The 24,322-nt window shown below is 36.5% G+C and overlaps 1 protein-coding gene across 5 annotated transcripts in view; it reads left to right on the forward strand.

Moving 5' to 3' along the window:
- ATG10 (autophagy related 10) overlaps window positions 1-24,322 on the forward strand; it is a 230,835-nt gene that overhangs the window by 42,160 nt on the left and 164,353 nt on the right. For 4 of the 5 annotated variants that reach the window (XR_009502341.1, XM_059916700.1, XM_059916701.1 and 1 more), the window contains exon 3: window positions 15,066-15,173. The exons of the other annotated variant lie outside the window; for it this stretch is intronic. Coding sequence is in view for 3 of the 4 variants with exons in the window: in XM_059916700.1 (XP_059772683.1) it covers window positions 15,066-15,173 (108 nt within the window). In the remaining variant the exon portion in view is untranslated. The remainder of the gene's footprint in view (window positions 1-15,065; window positions 15,174-24,322) is intronic. 5 annotated transcript variants of the gene reach the window in all.

Genomic DNA, 24,322 nt, shown 5'->3' on the forward strand with positions numbered 1-24,322 from the left:
TTCTTGGAAATGGCTAGAAAATGTTACATTACCTGCTTCACATTATCCCAATTCTTTGATTTATCTTTTTTGGTGTCAGCTGAATAGAAATTGCAATAGCTTTTGAGGTCCATACATGTTTACTGTTCTTTTTTCTTCTCTAAATTAAAAAAGTTTAAAAATTTCATGAGAAATGCACATATACTTTTGTAAAAATCTGCACTAGTATATTATTAAAAATGAAAGTAATTTAGACATATATGTCAAAATGTTTTAAGTGTCTTTCAACTACCTCTAACCCTCCTGCCAACTCCCAGTCCCAAACTTCTCCTCGGAGAAAACCAGTGTTAACAGTTTGGAGAGTAAACTTCAAAATCTCTTCCTATGCGCTTATATATGGTTATTATATATTATAATGTACACTATTAAGACATTATTCATATCTAACACTTATTGAGGGATTGCTATATGCCACTGATCTTTTTTGTATATTAATTCATTTAATCCTTAGAACCGCCATTTGAGGGATTTTATAGGAGAGAGGAAGGTCAGAAAAGTTAAGAAATTTGTTCACGGTAACAAGCCAAATTTATATCTGAGGAAGTCTGATTTGGAGCTCATGCTTTCTCTCATCACACTATCCTGCCTGCCCTGCAGGTAACATATACGTATATGTTTTCTTTTTCCATATATGTGGAATCAATCATTTCATATGATTGTTCTTAAAGTAGTTTTTTAACTTAATATCCAGAGGTTATTCCATATCAATAACTTCCATCTGCCAGGTTTTTTTTTTTAATTGTTACATTTTGTTCTCTTGTTCAGATGCACTATAATTTAAGCTTTCCTCTATTGATGGGCATTTAATTTTTTATGGCAAATGATACTTTAATAAATGTCCATGCAAAACAATTTTTATGTGTACTTATTCTTATTTCTGTAGAATAGATAAATAGCATTACTGAATGAGAGGGTATGCTCACTTGACATTTTGACAGATGCTGCAAAATTGGCACAGCTATCACTCCCGTCTTGAACTACTCGGCGCCTGAGATGCTGACCTTGTGGTTTCCTTCTACCTCTCAACTGTTCTTAGTGGCTTCCTCTGCTGCTTCCTCCTCATCTCCCAATAGCTCAACTCTGGAGTGACCCAGGGCTCAGTCTTTGGACTTCTCCAATTAGACACTTTCTCTAGGAGATCTTACCCAGCTCCTTGGCTGTAAATACTATATATGCACTGATGACTCTTGAAATTGTATTTTTAACACCTATTATGTCCCTGAACTTCAGGCTTTTATATCCAACAACCTGACATTACATTTGAGTGTCTATGAGGCAGCACATTTAACTCACTTTTACTTAACCTTCCCCCCTCCCTCACAACCTACTTTTTCCACGTATTTCCCTATTTCAGTAAATATTAGCTTCTAGTTGCTAGGGACAAGAACCTGGCGTTCCCCTTGACTTCTCTCTTTCTCTTACATCCCATGTTTAATCCATTAGTAAATCCTACTAACTCTATCTTCAAAATATATCCATAATCAACCACTTCTCACCACCTCCACTGCACCACTGTAGCCCAGGCTGCCATTATTTCTCGCTTGGCCTATTGCAATAGCTTCCTAACTAATGCCCATTAGGAATCTGGTCTCTAAACAGCAGCTACAGTGATCTTTTAAAACTGTGAGTACAATCATACCAGTCTGTGCCTCAGAATCCTCCAATGACTTCCAGTCTTTGTCAGAGTAAAATCCAAAGCTCTGACCATGACTTCCATGGCCTAAATTGTTCTCACCCCTTTCCTCTCTAGTCTTAAATTCCATCATTCTCGTGTTCCTTCACTCTGCTCCAGCCATATACTATCCCTGCTGTTTCCACTATGGAGTCTAAGTGCAGCTCATTCCCACTGTCTAGTGTGTTCATAAAGGTAGCTTTATGACTTATTCCCTACTTCAGTGAGATCATCCCTCACCTTATCAGCAAGGTCCTCCTGTCTGTCCACCCTATGTAAAATAGCATCTTCCTAACCCTATCACTTCAGTCCCCCTTGCTCTAATTTATTTATTTTTATTGCACTAAAACCATCTACTGTACATATTCAGTTGTTATCTTCTCTGCCCTGCATCTGTTCCTCCAGAGTGCAAGCTGCCTGAGGGCAAGAACTTCTGTCTGTTTGGTTCACTGCTGTATTCCTAGGGCCTAGCACACCACGTTATATGAACTAAGTGCTAATATTTGTTGAATGAATAAATGAGTGAATGAGAAAGGCAAAATTTCTCTCCTGACTGGAGCAATTTATATTCTTAAATAGTATATGAGTATGCCCATTTTCTCATACTCTCTAGACTATGAGATATTACTGATCTTTAAAAATTTTTCATTCTAAAAGATGAAAAATGATATATTGTTTCAATTTGCATTTTCCTCATTACATTGGTGTTGAACATATTTTTATATGCTTATTGGTCACTGATATTTCTTCTAGGAATTTCTTGTTTATGCCCTTTGTCTCTTTTACTGTAGTTGTTTATCTTTGTAATAGTGATTTGTAGGAGTAACTTATATATTACGACTATCAATCCTTCATTTCCTATATGTATTGCAAATATTTTTTCCCAGACTGTCACTTCTCTTTTAACTTTGTTAATAGTATCATTTGTCAAACAGGAGTTTTTTAATATTTAATAAATCTGCCAGTCTTTTGCTTTATGGCTTCTGGGTTGGTGTTTTGCTCAGGAAATCTTTCCTAACTTCAAATTAAGAAAATATTCTCTTATATTTTCCTCTAGACCTTTATTAGTTTATTTTTTATGTTTGGGGCTTTAATCCATCTGGAATTTATTTTAGAGATTGTGAGATGTGGTAATGTAGTTTGTTTATTTTATTTAATGGTGAACCTCATGACTTCATTTCATTATTGACTCATCCATTCTTCCATCTGTGATCCAAATTTTCTTTTTATCATATATTAAATTCCAACATATAAATGTGTCTATTTCTAGACTCCATACTCTAATCCCTGATCTATTTTTCTTTTCTGTCATAATAACATAGATTTTAATTATTACTAGTGCTCTTTAGTTGGTTTTGATATCTAATAATCCTATCATTCATTGTTTTTTTAAAATTAATTACCCCATGCATTTTCTTTTAAAAGTAATTTTAGAATCATTTTACAAGTTTCATAAAAAACTTGTTGGGATTATTTTCATGTCTTTCAGTACAGTTATAGAGTTTTCTTGACATAATGATAGGTATTTTCCTGGATATTTGACAATTTGTGTTCGTACCAGGAATAGTGTAGTTTATCTTTATGATTTTAACTGATTATTGCTACAGTTGTAAAGTTACTGATTTTTATATGTTGATCTTTTTCCTGGCCACTCTCTGAAACTCTCTTATTTTATTACTTTTTCTGTTGATTCTCTTAGATTATTTAAACAAACAATGAAATCATTTGCCATTTTAATCTTTTTCTTTGAGAACTTTCTTCAGGCAGTGAGCTGGGACACTTGTAGAGCTTACCTTGTTTATTTCCTTTTCCTCAGAGATCACTGTCCTACACTGCCTGTGTCCAACATCTGCAAACCCCAATTTCATATATTTTTTGTTTGCTTTTCTAGTTGCTTAAGATGGGAGAGTAGATCTAGTCTCTGTTATTCTATCATGGCTAGAAGACCAAAGAAACACTTAGACGAATGCAAAAATTCTTGAAGGATACCAATCTATCGCCTTATTATATGAAATGTAAATTTAATGAATACCAATTTTAAGCTAAGATTCTGTTAGATACATGACCATTAGTTCAGCTGGTCTGTTTCTAAACCTATGGTTGGGAACACAGCAGGGGGAGAACGTGATTAATTCATGGAAATGAGGGAAGACTCTCTAAGATTTGTAGCATAAGTGTGGGGTGAGGTGGTGAGCTTCTTCTCCTTCTCTATTGCATTGTGTCCACCCGGCTTTCACACAACTCCTGCCTTGATGCAGAGGCAACCTGCTAATGTCAAGCTATGGGAAGCAGGAGTTCTGATGGAAGATACAGAAAGAGAGGGCATCAGTATAAGAGCTTTAAACACGCACAGGCTTGGAATGGAAATGACTATGAGGGCAGAGATTGTGACTCATTCTGGAAAATATGTCAGGAAACTTTTGTTACATCAATAAAAAAGGCTGAGTGGACAACATCCTCCCTCTCTCCTTCCTCCTCTTCACTCTTCTCTGCCAGCAGTGTGAGTTTGCCACGTTTCTGGTATTGATCCAAGTAGTGGATATTGAATGCTCTTTTTGGCACGTAGGATGACTCCAGTAAAGTCTTCAATCTCTCACTATCCAGGTCCCATGCATAAAAACAGTGAGTGTACTACTGTGCAGCCTTCTCTAAAAGCTGTCAGTACTTTCATCCCCATTATTGGTCAAAGCCCTTTTGTTTTCCTGCAACAGCCATGAGAATCTGGCCTAGTATCTTCAGGCTGGAACAGCTTCTGAAACACTGGCCTCCCTCAGCTGTTCTGGGCAAACTACCCCTGTGTTAGGTGCAGGAGCTGTGGGACTGCCTTCCTCCCACCTCTTCCTGCCTCTTCACCTGTACTGGGCTGAATAGTGTCCCCCCAAATTCATGTCCACCCAGAACCTGTGAATGTGACTTTATTTGAAAATAGGGTCTTTGCAGATGTAATCAAGTTAAGACGAGGCCATACTGGATTAGCATGTGTCCTAAATGCAATCTGACTGATGTCCTTCTAAGAAGAGGGAAATCTGGACACAAAGATACAGACACACAGGAAAGAAGGCATGTGAATACAGAGGCAGAAATGGGAATGATGTGTCTATAAGTAGGCAACAACCAGTACCCAGGAGGAGTCAAGGAAAGATTCTCCCTTAGAGCCTGAAGAGAGAGCATGGCCCTGTCGATACCTTGATTTCAGACTTATAGCTTCCAGATCTAGACCCGTGAGAGAATTAATCTTTGTTGTTTTAAGCCACCCATTTTGCGGTACTTTGTATGCACCCATGCCAGGAAGGCCTTTCTCACCTTCCTTTCCTTCTTCCCACCTGCACAGCAGGATCCTTCTCCCAGTAAAACTGCTTAAGCTCAGGCATCCTTCATTTCATGAACAAATAGGAAACTTAATAAATTATTTGTATGGCTTTGCAAGGACAGTGCTTTGAAATGAAAGTGACAATTTGCTGCCCTGATAATTTGCTACTGTCTATAAAATTTCTTTCAATTTATTTTATTAAGTACAAAATTACTTAAATACTCTTAATTTTCTTGAATAATTCCCTTATAACAGGTAATTTTATAAAAATATTATTTATGAGAGGAATAAGATTTGAGTAACTTTAAATTTAGAAATCAAGATGGAGGTCAGAACTTGGGTCATCTTTGTTTTCTTATTTTATCTATGATATTAGAAAAGCAGTGATAAACCTTTGAGAACATTTCATCTAGAGCAAACAAAATATGGTAAAATCTCTACAAACTTAAATTGAAAGTAGAAACAAAGAGAGAAAAAAAATTTTTTCTACAGCAGGCTCCCATCTCCCCTCCAATCAGTTATAGAATTTGTTGGCCAATCCTTGGGCACAAATAAGCAGGAATGCTCTTGGAAGCAGAACCAAATTGTTTAATATAATAAAAAGTATGAGGGTACACATGGAGGTCCCACATTTATGAACTGAAAGTTGAAAAATCAAAATGGGCAATTTGGAAAACCTGAAAAAAAATTATTAAAAGGTGAAAGAGGGGGGCTTCCCTGGTGGCGCAGTGGTTGAGAATCTGCCTGCTGATGCAGGGGACACGGGTTCGAGCCCTGGTCTGGGAAGATCCCACATGCCGCGGAGCAACTGGGCCCGTGAGCCACAACTACTGAGCCTGCGCGTCTGGAGCCTGTGCTCCGCAACAAGAGAGGTCATGACAGTGAGAGGCCCGCGCACCGCGATGAAGAGTGGTCCCCGCTCGCCGCAACTAGAGAAAGCCCTCGCACAGAAACGAAGACCCAACACAGCCAAAAATAAGTAAATAAATTTATTAAAAAAAAAAAGGTGAAAGAGGGAAAAGAGAATGAAATTCCACAAAAATGCTTAATAGTGAAACAACAATGTAGAGATATCTGTTGAAAGTGTTAATAAAATGGAACCAATGTGATCTAAACTTACTTTTGATGCTTTGGCTCCAAGAAAGAGAAGGGATTTAGCATTATTTAAACTATAACCATTTTTTAAAAATTTGCATGAAATAAGCAGGCTGTGCAAGTACACATCAACAGATATGCGTGTGTGCTCATCCCCGCCCCCTCTCCCCAGTAAGGTCATCAAATTGGTCCAGTAACCTCCTTTTCTGGGCTGACAAGTGGCTGATTTTCTTCTGCTCTTTATTCCCTGGGGTCACTGCACTTGCTGTGCTTTTTTTTTTTTTTGAATTTTTGAATTTTTATTTTATTTATTTTTTTATACAGCAGGTACTTGCTGTGCTTTGACCTGTCTTTGGGGAGGGGGAGAGCAGTGTGTTCTACTGCTCATCTAGGAAGTTGGAAGGGGTTAGAGGTAAAAAGCAGAGGGACTTGGTAGGGTAGGTCTAAGAGTCCTGTCAGGGAAAGGGAGTAGGACTATTGTAGGAAAACTAACTAAAATGAGCACAGTGCTGGGGTTCTCAATATGTCTTTATTGAATGGAATTGAAAATTGAAGGCCCTAAGTGATGTAAAACAATGTCCACTTGAGAAGCAAAGTGAAGGTATACCATAATTAGGTAGTGACCTAGGAAAGAAGTATTGGCCTTATTTTGGCTTAGCAACTAGAGGGTAAGTTTAAAAAGGAGAGGAAATAAAAGTTAATATTGTATGCAAGAACATTTTATGGTTCTTAGAGTATTATTGATTGCAGAGAGTGGAAGGAAAGCACAGTATTACATTTTTCTTTCATGGATTGGATTTTTATATTTAATTAAATAACTTTTGCAAGGAAAAACAATACATGATCATTGTAAAAATTCTAATAATATATAGATATATAAAATACAGATGAAAATATTTCCTTCCCTCTCCTTTGACTCAATTCTGTAGTTTGTTTTCTATGCATATGTAAATATACATACGTTTATAACATATTTACGGAAGTGGGATCATTGTTTTGTAACTTACTTTTTCCACCTAACAGTACATAATGGACATCTTTCTTTGTGAGCATATATAGAGCTATCTCATTATTACTGATAGCTACATAGTATTCCATCATATGGATGATTTAAATTTGTTTAAAGGAACCCCTATTGGTGAAGAATAACTCAGTTATTCTCACAGTGATCCCTGTAACCTTTAACAATATATCAATACTTTTAACTCCTGATTTTTCATTTTTGGATAGTAACTATTGATTCCTTCTGTGATAGGTGAGGAATTTAGAGTACTTATACTATATCCCACATTCCTTTCTGTTCCTCCTTCTGATTTTTAAATTAATTATATTATTATTTTTACATCATCAAGATTTATAATATTTAGATTCTGTTCAGTAACTATAATTAGTCCTCTGTGCTTTGTTTATAGGTTGATTAGAACTTTAAACCTAATAAGAGTCTGTAATGAGTATGCTAATGTAAACAAGAGTAACTGCTGAACTAAGTATTGTAAGAGAAGGCAGTGTAACCCTCTGACACACGGCTGCCTTGGAGAGAATATTTCAAGTTAAAATCCCACAGATTCTCTTTTAGTTTCATACCATGACCATGCTAAGAAAAAGCTCTTTTAAACTGGGCAGAGCCAGAGAACCTCCAATCAAGGACCAATGGTCACCATGTTTTGTGGTTTAATTCCCAGCTAGTGAACCAATGTGTTCAGTAGTCATTCACACCTTAGGTCACACAGATAAAGGCAGTAATCATAACGGGTTATGTTGTGCAAATGGTGAAGCAAGGTGGTATGGGCCTCTATTGGATGCGACCACACATCCAGAAGAAGATTTAATTCTTTCCCAGAAGGACAGCCTCAGCTCCCTCAGCTGGAATTTATTATTATCTGAGGTGTATCTCCAACCCTCTCCCCCAAGAAAGTATGGTGAAGGTATTGGTGGACTATTCAATAAATGGCTGTGTCATGTTTAATAAACTCCAAAATACTACAAGACCAAGGAGAAGACCAAGGTCTTTTTCAAAGATGAAATATGTTATATACCTACTTTTACTTTTGGGTTTTTGGTTTCTTGAGTTTTTGGTCTTTTGAATTTTTGCCTGAGTCAAAGGCCGGCAGTTACCCATGAATCACTTTGACTGGATCTGGTCACTCTTGATACTGACTCAGAGGCATCAGAGTCAGCCATGGTCAACATCCACACACATATTGGGAAGGCGTAGCAGTATCGGTTAGTGAGATTGGGTGGGGATTGGGGCATGAGGAGACATTTTAATATATTCAAAATTGTGTTCTGGAGGCTCTCTAAATCCTTAACAGTTACCTTCATACACCATCTAACTTTCAGGCTTTTAAAAAAATGAACAGATATTAGTTTAGTGTCTGACTTACCCAGTGTAAGCTTTGCTTTTCAGCAGCAGTTTTTCTTTTTGACTCCAAGATTAATTAGCTCTGGGCAGTTACTGGTAGTATTGGTTTGATCTCTTACAGAAGAAAAGAACAACCACTTGAGGTCTGTGGCTTAGGTTTGGCCTGTTCCTCAGGGTTCCATTGGCCTTGAAGGTCCTGTTGTTTGTTCAGTGCCAGCAGTGACCTAGAAACTTCCTCTTGTCTTAATTCCTCCCCAGTGGCCTTGACAAGCCCTTCCTGCAGCTGATCATTATGGGCAGTTAACTTGAGTTTACATCCTATATGCAATCCTTTATTCCAAAGCAGGGCTGAGGCTCTTAGGTAACCACCTAATTTTTTAGACAGCAGTGTTTTTCTAGAGTAGATTGTTAAAAGCTTATTAAAATTCAGCTACAAGAGCCCCATAGTTATTTGGGTAGCTGGATTCCAGCAGGCATAACATAACTATCTGGGTGGCATAACTTTTGACAGCTTGTAGGAAAGCAGACCTAAACATGTTCTGTCAGGAAATCCTTAGTATGCAGTCAGTACTACACTAGAAAACTTGGTTGTCTATCTAGGGTTCTATAAGGCCTCCAGAACATTTTCTCCTGAGAAGTTCAAGTTGGAATCCATTGCAGCATTGCGCTGGCCTGGAGGCATATGTTCAAAAGGCAATCAATGAAGTATTTGTTTAACATGAAGTGTTTTTTATATATAGGCACAAAAGTGTTTGTACACTAAAAAGGTAAGTTTCCTTCCTAACCTTCCCACCCTCCTTACCCAAACCTCAGAGGTCATTACTCATACCAGTGTCTTGGGTGTCCTTTCAGATATCTTCAATGTACACAAGCATATGCGTTTATATTTAAGCAAATGGTAGGATAATATACATATATACATGCTGTTCTGCATATTTTTAACTTAATGATCTATTTTGGTTATTATTCCATATGAATACTTATAGTCACTTTTTTATGACTACATAGCATTCTATTATTTGGATATACTATAATTTATTTAGCCAATCCTCACCTATGGGCATTTAGGTTATTTCCAATATTGTGCTATTAAAACAATACTTTAATACATATCATTGCATGAATTTTACTTTCTACATGTGCAATTGTATCTGTACGATAAATTCCTGGAAGTAGCATTTCTGGATGGAAGGTATGTGCATTTTAATTTTAGATAGTTATTGTCAACTTGCTCTACAGGGAGGTTATACTAATTTAAACTACCCTGCCCTTGGCAGTGTATGAGAGCGCCTGCCTGTTTTATCCACATCTTTGTCTACAGAGTGTATTTCACGCTTTCTGATCTTTGCCAATCTGATAGGTAAAAAATGGTATCACATAGTTTTAATTTGCATTTTTCTTATGGGTAACATTGAACATATTTTTATATGATTAAAATCCACGTATACTTCCTGTTTAGTGAACTATCTATTTATATCGTTTGCTTATTTTTCTATTGGGCTGTTCATCTTTTTCTTATTGGTTTGTGAGAACTATTAATACACTGAGGAAATTAAAGCTATTTATATATTGACAAAATTAGTCCTTTTCTATGATTTGAGCTACAGACCTTTTTTTCACATTTTAATATTTGCCTTTTGACTTTATGGTGTTAAGAATTTTTTCCATGCAGTAGAATTTATCATTATTTTACATGACTTCAAGATTTTTACTTACTTTTTAAATATCCTTTAAAAGCTTTTAGGGAATTCCTTGGTAGTCCAGTGGTTAAGACTCTGTGCTTCCACTGCAGGGGGCACGGGTTTGATCCCTGGTCGGGGAAATAAGATGCTGCAAGCCTCGCAGCCAAAAATAAAAAATAAAAAAATAAAAATAAATAGATAAAAGAGTTTCTAATCTTCCAGTGTTTTCATTGAACACATTTATGGTATTGTTTTCCTCATTTAAATCTTTATTCCTTGTTTTGGCATAAGGTGAAGGGCATTCCATGTAGATGACCTGAGGAGTTTTGACTGTGAGGAAGTGTTCTCTTTTTATTAGTGGTGTCTGGGTTGCATACAGCACCTGCATTTCCTATTAGTTTCTCTTCTACAGTGACAATGTGGAGCAACCTGCTTTGTGGCAGTGGGCAGCAGGGAGTCCTGATTGCAGAAGTGTAGTTGGACATGGGAAGGTTTTAAGTTATGAGATTACTGGCTGTTACAGATGACCAGGTCAAGGGTGGGCAAGTTGCCAGAGAGTAGGGTTTGAGGTGTTAGTGAAGACCATATAAAAAGCAGTCTCAGCACAGTCGAAGCTCCAAGCTGAGCATCCACAGAGGCAAGTTTAGTACATGGAGTGCTCCGAGTGAGCCCTGGAATTCCTGAAAGTTGGGAGCTGTTTGTGGCCTTTTCTGCTGAGGCAGCTGCAGAGTCTGTGGTTGGCTCTGTTCTCAGAGTTCAGAAGGGGACTCCAGTGAATTTAGTGCAGTGGTTCTCTACCCTGGCTTTTCATTAGAGGCTGCTAGGAAGATTCTCACTTCACCAGTCTGAGGGTGGACCCTAGCAACAGCATTTTGAAAACTCCTCAGGTGATTCAGATATGCAGCTAGGGTTGAGAACCACTGTTTAATGCAGTCAGTTTGCTGTCCCGCAGGGATCGCAGTGCTCCCTGCCTCAGTGCTTCCAAATGTGCACACAAATCACCTGGGATCCTGTTAAATACAGATTCCAATTCAGAAGGTCTGAAGTGGGGCTTGGGATTCTGCATGTTTAACAAGCTCCCAGGTGACCCTGAGGCTGCTGGTCCCCAGACCACACTTTGAGTGGCTTGAGCTTGTTATTCCATGTGCAGAGCCTGACGTCTACCAGTCCGCGAGCATCAGTAAAGATCTTTCTGCCATGATCCTGCTCTCTGGCAGAACTTGCTTAGTGTAGTAGAAAGAACACAGGCCAAGAGGCTTGCCTTCTACTTCTAGCTCTGCCCCTAATTAGCAGTAAGACACGTCTCTTAAGATTGCTCCAGTCCTTCACCTTCTTATCGCTAAATCAGGAGGGTTGAACTGGGTAAGCTGTAAGGTTCCTTTTGTTCCACCTCCTCCCATGCAGGTCTGGGGTGTTTTCAGACTCTGTGGGGATGAGGTTTTTATGTGGAGGACAGTCTAGATTCTACAGTAAGGACCCTGGCTTCCCTTTGCAGCCTTTCTTTCTCCAGGGATGGGGCCTAGGCCCTGATCTTAGGATCAACTGGAGGAAGTAAAACTAATCAGTGTTAAAAAATTAAAGGAGGTTAATATTAAATTGTAAGTACAAAAAGAATGCAGGGAAGCTAGAGCAGAACGTCCACTGAAAATTTCAGGGGGAGGTTTGAGTTCAACTTTGTTTACTGGCCTTGATTGACTAGTGCCAGTTCAGAGGGCAATTTTCATACCTTTATGTTTGTTGTCTCTAAAAAAGCATCCTTCAACAGTGAAGAATAAAACATTTTCTGCCTTAAGTTAAAATGATGTGGGAGAAAGGCCTACTTCTGTGGAAGTAAATGTTTGAAATGCTATAAAACTCTCCTTTTTCTATATTTAATTTTTCAAGGCTAATCTTGACTATTAAGAGATTGATACTGAAAAGAAAATCACCATGACCAAATATAGGCTGAGTCAAAAACCCTTTTGCACCTCCCTATAGACACTAATAAATAGTATCAGAAATTGCCTAAAACAGAGATTTAAATTGCTTAAATTATAAGTAATACTGAAAATAACGTCTCTATCTTAAAAGATACCAGATAATTTATTTAGATTTTATAACATAGGTGTACAGGAATTTCTGACTCACCTCTTTGATGTCAAAGGAGGTGTATTTTGCATTGTAATTAGAGTTTTACTAAATTGTAGCTTCCCTTAGGAAGAGGTTGTATGACCAGCACTCAGGTATAGAAAATATGAAATAGAACATTTTTCCTCATTTGATGAATTATACTCAGTACACACAGTTTAGCTCTAACTTTTCTCTGAATATCCTATGATTTTTTTCTCTGTTGTTAGATTATTTTTATTTTTTTAAATTTTTTTTTGGAAAAGAAGTAAAACCATCTTTATTAATAGATGATACAGATATTATAATTATAAAATCAAAAATAGTCTATAAACAAACTTAGCAAAGTTGCTGACTACAAAGTCGCTAGATTATTTTTAAATTGCAGACTGTGAGTACTTTTTCTCAGAAACACATACTATTATGGTTTTATTGTATTTGGTAAATCTTTTATATAATCAGGTATTGATTATCATAATGAGAGTGATAATACAATACAGTAGAAAATCTCATTTTAAACTAGTAAATGCAATATAGGTCACTTTATAAAAAGATTATTTTGGTTACAAGTGACAGAAAATCCAACTTAAGTTGGGTGAAGCAAAGAAGGGACTTTTGGGGTCCATGTAATTGAAAAATTTGAGGGTAGAGCTAGCTTCAGGTATGGTTGGTATAAATAGTGTAATCAGGATCTGGTCTCTGCATATTATGGCCTTGCTTTCCTCTGCATTGGCTTTATTCTCAGGCTCCATTTAATCACACGATGGCTGCCGACACTGCCAGGGTTTTATCTTTCTGGTTCAAATCTAGTAGAAAAGAGAATAGCTTTCACTAGAATTTAAAACAATAATTCCATCTACAAAATGTAGAACCTTAGTAAAATAATAAAAGATGATAGTATTCGATGCCTAATAGCTTACTTTACAGGCAGGAAGGATATTCAAAATATTTAACAACCTATGGTAGTGGCATCAACCAGTCTGAATGAGTTGGCTGCAGTCAATCAGAACTAGTGTTGATCATGACCAAACAGCAGGGCGGCCCCTGTGTGAGTCCTGGCGGGATGACAGCCTAACTAACTGGGAGGTATTATAAAGGTGCCACCAGATTTCTCTGAAAATATGGTTTCTGTATTAGTTTCCTAGGGCTGCCATAACAATGTACCACAAACTGGGTGGCTTGAAACACAGAAATTTATTCTCTCACAGTTCTGGAAGTTGGAAGTTGGAAATCAGGGTGTCAGCAGGTCCATGCTCCCTCCAAAGTCTCTAGAGAAGAATCTTCCTGTGCCTTTTCTAGCTTCTGGGTAGTTGATGGCAATCCTTGGCATTCTTTGGCCTGTAGATGCACCACTCCAATCTTTGCCTCTTTCTTCCCATGACCTTCTCCCATGTGTCTGTCTCTGTAGCCAAATTTCCCTCTTCTTATAACTACACCAGTCATATTGGACTTAGGGTCTAGTCTATTCCAGTATGATCTCATCTTAACTTGATTACATCTGCACAGACCCTATTTCCAAATAAGGTCACAAACAAAGTTCCCGGTGGACATGAAATTTGTGAGGATACGATTCAACCCAGGATAGTTACCTAATATCAAATGCTCTTACATAGTTGTCATGACACAAATTTTTAAAAATACTCAATATTAAATAGCTCACAAACACTCTAAAATTGTCTTATTTTATAGTTAAAAACTGGATATTTGAATCTTAGTAAAAGTATTTAAGTGAATTATGACTTTTTTAGTTTGGATGCTATTTTGTATTTTTTTTTTTACTACGTCAGATTAAGTAACCATGTTTTTCTTAATTATAATTATTTTAATTCTGTTAAAATATGAATGTTAGTGTGACATTTTGGTGAAGAATTAATAATATTCATTGATATGTGAGTATGTCTGTGCATGACGAGTTATTACATTTTTACACGACTTCATTAAGTTCAAACAAGTTTTGCCTTAAAAAAAATGCAACTGACCACAATTAGATGAACATCATCCATTAGTGTATTTAACAGCAAGTATAAAAAACAGGAGAGAAATGCAACTGGTGAAGGGCTTGGAAATCATATCTTACAACAAACATTTGAAAATGGTGGTAATTGTCTTCAACTCTTTGAATAATGGCTCTGTGGAAAAGAGTTTAGACTCCAGAGGGCAGAACTAGAAGCAGTGAATTAAGGTTAAAGGGAGATATTTTAGTGCAATGTAGAACTAAACTTTCTCAATGAACAATGTGTCATATGCCAAAATGGAGGTGGTAGTCATGTAAGGGAGTGAAGTGCAGGTTCCTGGAAGTGCTTAGGAAGGTGCTGAATGATTACCTCATGGGACCTTTTAATGGAGATCTTCCCTTGAACAAGAAATTGAAATAGAGGGTCCCTTCTAGCTTCAAGATGCATGTCCTCCTAAAATTTCTATTTCTGTATATGCCATGGACATCAGTATTAATTATGTGACAAGATATTTCTATAAGTTTAGATATTTTTAAACAGCTGCCAACACATTGTGTTCTATGAATTCTATGCTTTGAAATGCTTGGGGAATAAAAGGGATTTAATCTAAGAGAAGAGGAAACATCATTAATAGGTGTGAAAGGTAGGCGATTAAAATTTCTATTTATTGAGTACCTACTATGTACAGGGGTATTGGATGAGTTTCTTTATCCATATTATCTCATTTAATATACTTAGTTTTTCATTGCTCGGTTTGGAACTTATGAGATGCTGTAGATATTAGAATGATGAGTTCTTACAATAATTGGCATTTTCTTATGTATTGTTTGGTGATGGAACACAGGACTGTTCTGATGGCTACATGTGCAAAACACAGTTTCAAATTAAAAATAGGACTGCAGTGTCACATCGAGGAACATCTGCCCGTGTACAAACATGTCTTCCCATGGAGGTGAGTGATTTAACATGTCATGTTTTCCTTTTCAGTCTTTATAAAGTATAAAGTAAAAATTTAAATCTGATAAATAATATATTTTAAAAATTAACTGCCATCAGATCCTGGACCTGCTGTAGGGGGAGAAGTGAACATCATTTGTAGGAGGTTATTTTCTATAATATTGAGAGCAGGAACTGTGGTAAAGTTAAGATTCACTCCGGGTCTATACCGATTGTAGTAAGCCTTCACTCTTTTGGTTTCTCTTGCATCTAAAGACCACAGATGCCTTCCGTTGCCTGTTGACTTTTTCCCAGTGAAATCCCCCCAGGATAATACAGGCCTATACCTCAGCTGCTTAATACATGGATGGAGATCTCTTTACCTAGTCTGCCTTTAATTTTTCTCCTATGTCCTTTAAAATATGCTAGATCTGGGTCTCATTGCTTAGGCAACTTTAACCTTGACTTGAAAATCTTGCTAAATTAAAATTTAATAAGTTGCTAATAATGGTTTAATGGTTTTCTGGGATATTTTCAATTTTCTTTTTATCAAGTAGCAAATAGCCTTTATTGTTAATAAAATTTTTTATATATCTATCGTAAAACTAAACAATAGAGAAATATATTAAAAGAGTAAAAAAACTCTCATATATCCTTCAACTGGAGGTAACCACTATTAATATTTTAGTAAGTATCCTTATACATATTTCTGTCATACACACACATACATACTTGTGTTCTGCAATGAACAAGCATAGCATGGACATCTTTCCATGTCAGTAGATGTAGATACCCATAGTTCTTTTTTAATAGCTCCACTGCATTCCATCCTATGGATGCACCATAATTATGTGGAACCCATATTGAAGTAAAATACTTGAATTTTAAAATTGAATTGGTGGGAATCTAATTGCTTCAACATAAAGAAAGGAGTCCTTTCTTAGGACCTATTAAATCAGTCCCCTTGGGCAGTCCAGCACTAACCCCCTCTGCCTGTGTATGATGCTGGCCTGGAAGTAACTCTCGCCTGTACAATTTAGTTTGCAAGTTATTCATGAGGGTATTGTGCTTGGTTATAAAGTAAGTGCCCCTGAGTAGGTGTTCAAATCTTGATTACTGTTTCCTGGTTCAAATAACCAACATCCTATCTGAAGCCAAGCATGTTAGGAAGCTTTTCAGTTCATTATATATTAGCTTTAAAAAATGCACATGGAGATGATGATTTAAAAGATAAATTACTAGTTTTTGCCTAACAAGTTGTCAGACATTTGAAAAGCACTAAAAAGTGGTGTTGACAGTGTGTGAGGGAACTGACACTTTCTGGTTGATGTTTTAACTTTACAAAGTTTGAAGATGTGCACATACTATGAACAGTCTATTCCAATTCTAGGAATTTAGCTTCATAAAATATATTTTTTCAACATTTTTCATTTTCAACATTTCCCAACAAATTGCAAACACATATGAAAAAGTTGAAAGAATTTTGCACTGAACATCCATGTACTCATCACCTGGATTCTGCCATTAACATTTTGCTATGCTTGCTGTATTACATATCCATCCCTGATTCATCTATCAATACATCTTTTTTGATGCAGTACTTTTACATCAAAGTAAATTGCAGACAAATACTTATAAAATAATCAGAAATGTACACAAAGTTTTACATGCAAGTATATTCATTTTACCGTTATTTATAATAGGAAAAATAGAAACTAAAATGTTCAACAGTAGTGGATTAGTTACTTACAGCACATCTCTGTGATGGAGTTTGTGATTCAGTAGGTTTGGACTGGGGCCTGATAACTTGCAATTCTAACAAGTTCCCATGTTATGCTGATGCTGCTGGTACAGGGACCACCACACTTTGAGAACCACTGCAGTACTTTATAATAGAATTCTTAGCATATTTGAGATGGTGTACAGCTGAGATGGTTAGCTAATATGGTGTATGGTAGAGTTGATATTGCAATAATCTTGATGAGATAAAAAATGTCTTAGGTTGAGCCTGATATGGAGATTCCTGTTAAAATGACTTATTAGGGATGTGTTCTTAGGAGAAAAAGAGTACCAGAAGCAGGACAGAACAACGGATAAAAACTAAGGAAGATTGTGGTCTCACTAGAGACTAACTTTAGTCTGATCTCCTTGAAGCTCTGGAGCACAGATACCCAGAATTAGTCCTACTTTGTGTCCTTGAGGCTGACCTTTTGTACTCTGTAAGTTATTGGTTTGTCAGTCAGTCATTGGCTGACGTAGAGATAGACATAGCTTCCCAAGCAAGATGGCTCCAGTATTACTGAGAAATTCTTCAGAGAAGGGGGCTGCTGTGTGTTATCAGCCAACAATTACACCAGCCTTAAGGAGACCTGGGTAGGGCACCAACAGCGTCTACTACCAAAGGGTAACCTGAAGCCAACAAAATGGCATCTGTAGGGAAATTTATGTATAAGGTCTGCATTGACATGACAGCAATTTGTTTGAGAAAGAGCGAGTGATTTTAGTTGACCATAAGCTCAAGATAAGTGAAAAGAATGCCATGGATGCTAGAGAAAATAACTGGAACCTAAGCTACACTAATGAAAGCATTTATAAATGGATTCCAAATATTGTCTGGGGACCCCTGGAGGGTCCCTGAAAGAGACCCTTTCAAGGGGTCCACAAAGTCAAAACTATTTAACAATATCAAAATATTATTTACATTTTTCACTTCCATTCTCCCTGAGTTTTCCAGAGGCTACCTATGTGTGATATTGCAACAGAATGAATGCAGAAATAGTTATAGGAATCCAGCTGTCTTTAATTGAGTCAGACATTAAAAATATTTGCAAAATGTAAAACAATACTGCTTTACTTACTCATTTATGTTATTTTGGAAAACATTTATTTTTCATAGAAATTTGCTATTATATTACTATGTATTTTTAAAGTGAATTAACAAATTTTTTTAAAAATTCAATTTTAATTTCTAATATAGTAAATATCCATACACATAACTCTCAAACAAAAGTTCATTGGAATCCTCAATGAATTTTAAAAGTATAAAGGAGTATTGAGACCAGAAAGTTTAAAAATCACTGATCTAAAGGAAATATTACATTATTACACGTGAAGAGCAACATTGGTAGCTAGAATGCATAATGAATGAATCCATAAATAATAGTTGAAAATAAATCATAAGTAGGGTTTATCCATTCAAAGAAGCATGCCATGGGTGGGCTTGAAAATATATTATTATGAGGACTATTTGGGGGCTCTGAAGACCTAGGAAGGTTAGTTGCCTTAAGATATCTAGAAGGCTTTCCTGTGGAAGACAGAGTAGACTCATTTTGTTTCTGAGGATAGAATTAGTTTGTTTCTGGAAATTATTCTAGACAAGTCTCTCTACTGTTTAGAGTTGCCTACAGTGAAATTGGTCGACTTGCAAAGTTGTGAGTTCCCTTCCCTTTCATGGAAATGTTCAGCCACAGAGTAGATAACCTTTCTCCAGAACAGTGGTCACTGATGGAGATGTTCAGATGCTTAAAGCACCAGGCAGATGATGAGTGAGTGAAGTGGGGTGATGGGAAGTGGTGGGAGCTGTGGAGAAGTGGAGCGGGAATGGCTCATCCAAAGGGGCAGTAGGAATGCAGCTACAGGTGGGTTTAATTGAAAAACAAACAAACTGTGCAGGCCAAATAGACTATGTGTATGGGCTTCAAATGGTCCTTAGGCCACCAGTTTATAACCTAGCCTCTAACATTATAGAAAGGAGTCCTGCATTGTGTAGAAGACTGAGCCAGGGGACCTCTGAATTCTCTTTAGAATTTGAAGCCTGATCCATATCTGTATATCACATTTCCTATTTATTTGAAAGAATGCCTCTACTAATAGTTGCTTTAAAAAGATCTTTTTAAAAATTGGCCATGTATGAAGTGGGAAGTAACTCACTTCTTTGTTCTCACCAGAACCGGCAGTCTTGACTGTAGAAGGGTAGCTGGATTCATGATTTTTATGCCTGTGAGTTTAATCCTTTAATAAACAGGATTTTCAAAATCAAAGTGAAATATAATGGAATATATAAGTGAAGTAATTTGTGAAAATCATAAACTATGTCTTTTTTGAATTTTTAAAATATAATTTAAAATGATACTTAAAAGAGTGAGATGATATTCAGAAATCTACTGAATATATTGGGGTATCTTAGTTCTGGTTTTGGGGAACAGGAGTTCTTATAGGTTAATCATTAGATAAGACATTTATTGTTGAGAGTAGTTTATATGATTTGCTTGTGACATTTCTGAGTTTGTGAAATAACAAGACTGTGGCAATTTTTGAACAAGATCTTTTCTTTACCAGTGACCAAGAGAAATTCATTGCCTCAATTTAAAATTTTATAAACGTTAAGTGAATATTTTCAACAAGAGCCAACATAATCAACACTGGTTCTTGAATATCTTATTATATGTAACACTAATTTCTTTTTTTTTAATTTTTATTTATTTATTTATTTATTTATTTATTTATTTACTTATGGCTGTGTTGGGTCTCCATTGCTGCACACGGGCTTCCTCTATTTATGGCGAGCAGGGGCTACTCTTTGTTGTGGTGCACGGGCTTCTCATTGCAATGGCTTCTCGTTGCGGAGTACAGGCTCTAGGCCCACGGGCTTCAGTAGTTGTGGCATGCAGCCTCAGTAGTTGTGGCTCGTGGGCTCTAGAGTGCAGGCTCAGTAGTTGTGGCACACGGGCTTCGTTGCTCCGCAGCATGTGGGATCTTCCCCGACCACGGCTCAAACCCGTGTCTCCTGCATTGGCAGGCGGATTCTTAATCACTGTGACACCAGGGAAGTCCGAAACACTAATTTCTGTAAATGGATGTTGGTGCTAATACTTCACTTTATCAACTTAGGACTTTTTGGATTTAACTGAAGACTTTTCTTAGAGAAATTAAGATATTTAACACTAGTGAAAAACATGATTTAACATGTTAAATGCTTTAACAAATATGAGCTTATTGTGGAAAGTCTTATCAAAGCCTTACTTACATAAATAAAACAATAGTTTGAGAATGGAAGTGGGAGCAAAGGCTCCATATTCATGTTAGACAATTTTTTGAGGAAAATTAGTCATTATTAACCTTTAAAACTCATGTGAATATTATTGCAAAATAACTACTAAACTTTAAAAATATTTTGTGGGCTTCCCTGGTGGCGCAGTGGTTGAGAACCCACCTGCCAATGCAGGGGACACGGTTTCGAGCCCTGTTCCGGGAAGATCCCACACGCCACGTAGCAGCTAAGCCCGTGCACCACAGCTACTGAGCCTGCACTCTAGAGCCCGCGAGCCACAACTACTGAGCCCGCGCACCTAGAGCCTGTGCTCCACAACAAGAGAAGCCACCGCAATGAGAAGCCTGCGTACCTCAATGAAGAGTAGCCCCCACTCACCACAACTGGAGAAAAGCCCCCGTGCAGCAACAAAGACCCAACGCAGCCAAAAATAAATAAGTAAATAAGTAAATAAAATATATTTTGTAAGGTTATAAATTAACTCACTGGCCAATAAAGACTACAATGACTAGAATGAAGAAACAAGGTGTAAGTTTTTTTTTAATCATGTTTAACATTAAACCACTCTAAATAAAAGGAAACAATGAGATGAATATTCAACATGGATATTGATTGTTAGTAATGAGTAGTAAAAATTATTAATGAATGCTTAGAAGAGGGAAATGCCTGAAAGTCCTTCCTGTAGAACTAGCTTTTGTCTGACATTGCTTTGCATTTTATTTTTATCTCTAACTTCTTCATTTATGAAATTCTGAATCATTTTCATAGAATAGAGATGGCCCAGATTTTGCCCTTTGATTCATTCAATTTAGATACCCATAAATATTTATTTTAGGTTGGTCAGTGATTTTTTTATATTATTGAAGTTTGGATTCTTCTGTCTGAAGTTCCATTTCTTCCTTTTGATGAGGTATCAGATATGGGTATTGAGAATATTTTATTTATTCATTTACTGTCTTCATTACTTTAAAGCCTGAGGTTACACCTTCAGATTAAATTTTTTAAAACTATGAAAATGATAGATTCATAAAAATAGTAATAGTATGCTACTGGAAAAAGGGATTTTTGTCCTAGGGCCTTGTAGTCCACTAACTGGGACTTTCCTTAGTCCAGGGCAGGTAGAATATTATAGGGAGCCCTGAACAAAAAACAACCTATCATAAATTCCCTGAAGCGTAAAGCTGAGAATCAGTAACAGGAGATGATCTCAATTGCCAAAAGAACATATTCAGAGATTGATGATCTTCTGATGTAACCAGGTCTTCAAATATACACATTTGCCCTAAGGATTTTATTAAGTGGCTTCTAGGATGAATTCTATTTTGTATGTCTGAAATAGACTCATATGTCAGAATATTGTGGGGTTTTTTTTTAATATATAATGGCTAAATGACAAGCTACTGTTCTCAGTGTTAACAATTTCTCTGTAAAGCAACTGCTATTTTTAGACTGAAGTATAGACATGTTGATAAATGTGAATGATGAGTAATAAGCATGATTACCACTAGTATTTGAAAATGTAATTATTAAAGCAATGCTAACATACCAGAAAGTCTGTTATATTTAATGTGTGTAGATGCAAATAAAGGTACCTGTAATAGTCAGTCAGTATTTATTTATTGATTTAATGAATCTAATGCTGATAGATAAGTGGATTTTTAAAGTAAATAACTATTAATACAGCAGACCCCAATCCCACAATACCATTTTTGTGTTTTTCTTGAGGTATTATGAAAATGTTCAAAGGCAAAGTAAATTTTAATTTTGTTTAATTTAGAGTGTAAATATATGTCACAGAGTACTGTGGTGTTTGAGAGGGGATAGTATAGGATATTCTGAAAACTAGTCAGGTCTGATTAGGATTTTCAGTTCTAATAAAATTGTGGGTTATTGCACTAGATATAGTATTTATTACACAAACTATATTTCTTTAACTACTGTATGACAGAAGTGTGTGTTTACTTACTCATAGAACTCATCAGAAACCACATATAGAGATGTGGCACTAAAATTATTTGAATTACCTAATAAAATCTTAAGGGGTCTTAAAGCAACTTAGCATTTGGCTGTGAAAACCAAGAAGTCTTATATAGAGGCAGGGACATGCTCCATATTCTCCCGAATCTTCTTTCTTCTCTAGGCTCTTGGTACCTGAGTAATATCACTTTGCAAAACTCAGAGAGGGTATTAGGTGTAGTGAGAACCTATAACCTAATCAGCTTCTTTTTTTTTTTTTTAAATTTTTGAATTTTATTTATTTGTCATACAGCAGGTTCTTATTAGTTATCTATTTTATACATATTAGTGTATATATGTCAATCCCAATCTCCCAATTCATCCCACCACCACCACCGCCCCCACCCCCACCACTTTCCCCCCTTGGTGTCCATATACATCTGTGTCTCCATTTCTGCCCTGCAAACCAGTTCATCTGTACCCTTTTTCTAGGTTCCACATATACGTATTAATATATGATATTTTTTTTCTCTTTCTGACTTACTTCACTCTGTATGACAGTCTCTAGATCCATCCACATCTCTACAAATGACCCAATTTCATTCCTTTTTATGGCTGAGTAATATTCCATTGTATATATGTACCACATCTTCTTTATCCATTCGTCTGTCGATGGGCATTTAGGTTGCTTCCATGACCTGGCTATTGTAAATAGTGCTGCAATGAACATTGGGGTGCATGTGTCTTTTTGAATCATGGTTTTCTCTGGGTATATGCCCAGTAGTGGAATTGCTGGGCCATATGGTAATTCTATTTTTAGTTTTTTTAAGGAACCTCCATACTGTTCTCCATAGTGGCTGTATCAATTTACATTCCCACGAACAGTGTAGGAGGGTTCCTTTTTCTCCACACCCTCTCCAGCATTTGTTGTTTGTAGATTTTCTGATGATGCCCATTCTAACTGGTGTAAGGTGATAGCTCATTGTAGGTTTGATTTGCATTTCTCTAATAATTAGTGATGTTGAGCAGCTTTTCCTGTGCTTCTTGGCCATCTGTATGTCTTCTTTGGGGAAATGTCTATTTAGGTCTTCTGCCCATTTTTTGATTGGGTTGTTTGTTTTTTTAATATTGAGCTGCATGAGCTGTTTATGTATTTTGGAGAGTAATCCTTTGTCCGTTGTTTCGTTTGCAAATATTTTCTCCCATTCTGAGGGTTGTCTTTTTGTCTTCTTTGTTGTTTGCTTTGCAAAAGCTTTTAAGTTTCATTAGGTCCCATTTGTGTATTTTTGTGTTTATTTCCATTACTCTAGGAGGTGGATCAAAAAAGATCTTGCTGTGATTTATGTCAAGGAGTGTTTTTCCTATATTTTCCTCTAAGAATTTTATAGTGTCTGGCCTTACATTTAGGTCTCAAATCCATTTTGAGTTTATTTTTGTGTATGGTGTTAGGGAGTGTTCTAATTTCATTCTTTTACGTGTAGCTGTCCAGTTTTCCAAGCACCACTTATTGAAGAGACTGTCTTTTCTCCATTGTGTATCCTTGCCTCCTTTGTCATAGATTAGTTGACCATAGGTGCGTGGGTTTATCTCTGGGCTTTCTAGCCTGTTCCATTGATCTATATTTCTGTTTTTGTGCCAGTACAATATTGTCTTGATTACTATAGCTTTGTATTATAGTCTGAAGTCAGGGAGTCTGATTCCTCCAGCTCCGTTTTTTTCCCTCAAGACTCCTTTGGCTATTCAGGGTCTTTTGTGTCTCCATGCAGATTTTAAGATTTTTTGTTCTAGTTCTGTAAAAAATGCCATTGGTAATTTGATAGGGATTGCATTGAATCTGTAGACTGCTTTGGGTAGTATAGTCATTTTCACAATATTGATTCTTCCAACCCAAGAACAGGGTATATCTCTCCATCTGTTTGTGTCATCTTTGATTTCTTTCATCAGTGTCTTATAGTTTTCTGAGTACAGGTCTTTTACCTCCTTAGGTAGGTTTATTTCTAGGTATTTTATTCTTTTTTGTTGCAATGGTGAATGGGATTGTTTCCTTAATTTCTCTTTCAGATTTTTCACCATTAGTGTATAGGAATGCAAGAGATTTCTGTGCATTAATTTTGTTTCCTGCAACTTTACCAAATTCATTGATGAGCTCTAGTAGTTTT

The sequence above is a fragment of the Balaenoptera ricei genome, chromosome 3 (assembly GCF_028023285.1).
Source record: "Balaenoptera ricei isolate mBalRic1 chromosome 3, mBalRic1.hap2, whole genome shotgun sequence".
Classification (NCBI taxonomy): Eukaryota; Metazoa; Chordata; class Mammalia; order Artiodactyla; family Balaenopteridae; genus Balaenoptera; species Balaenoptera ricei.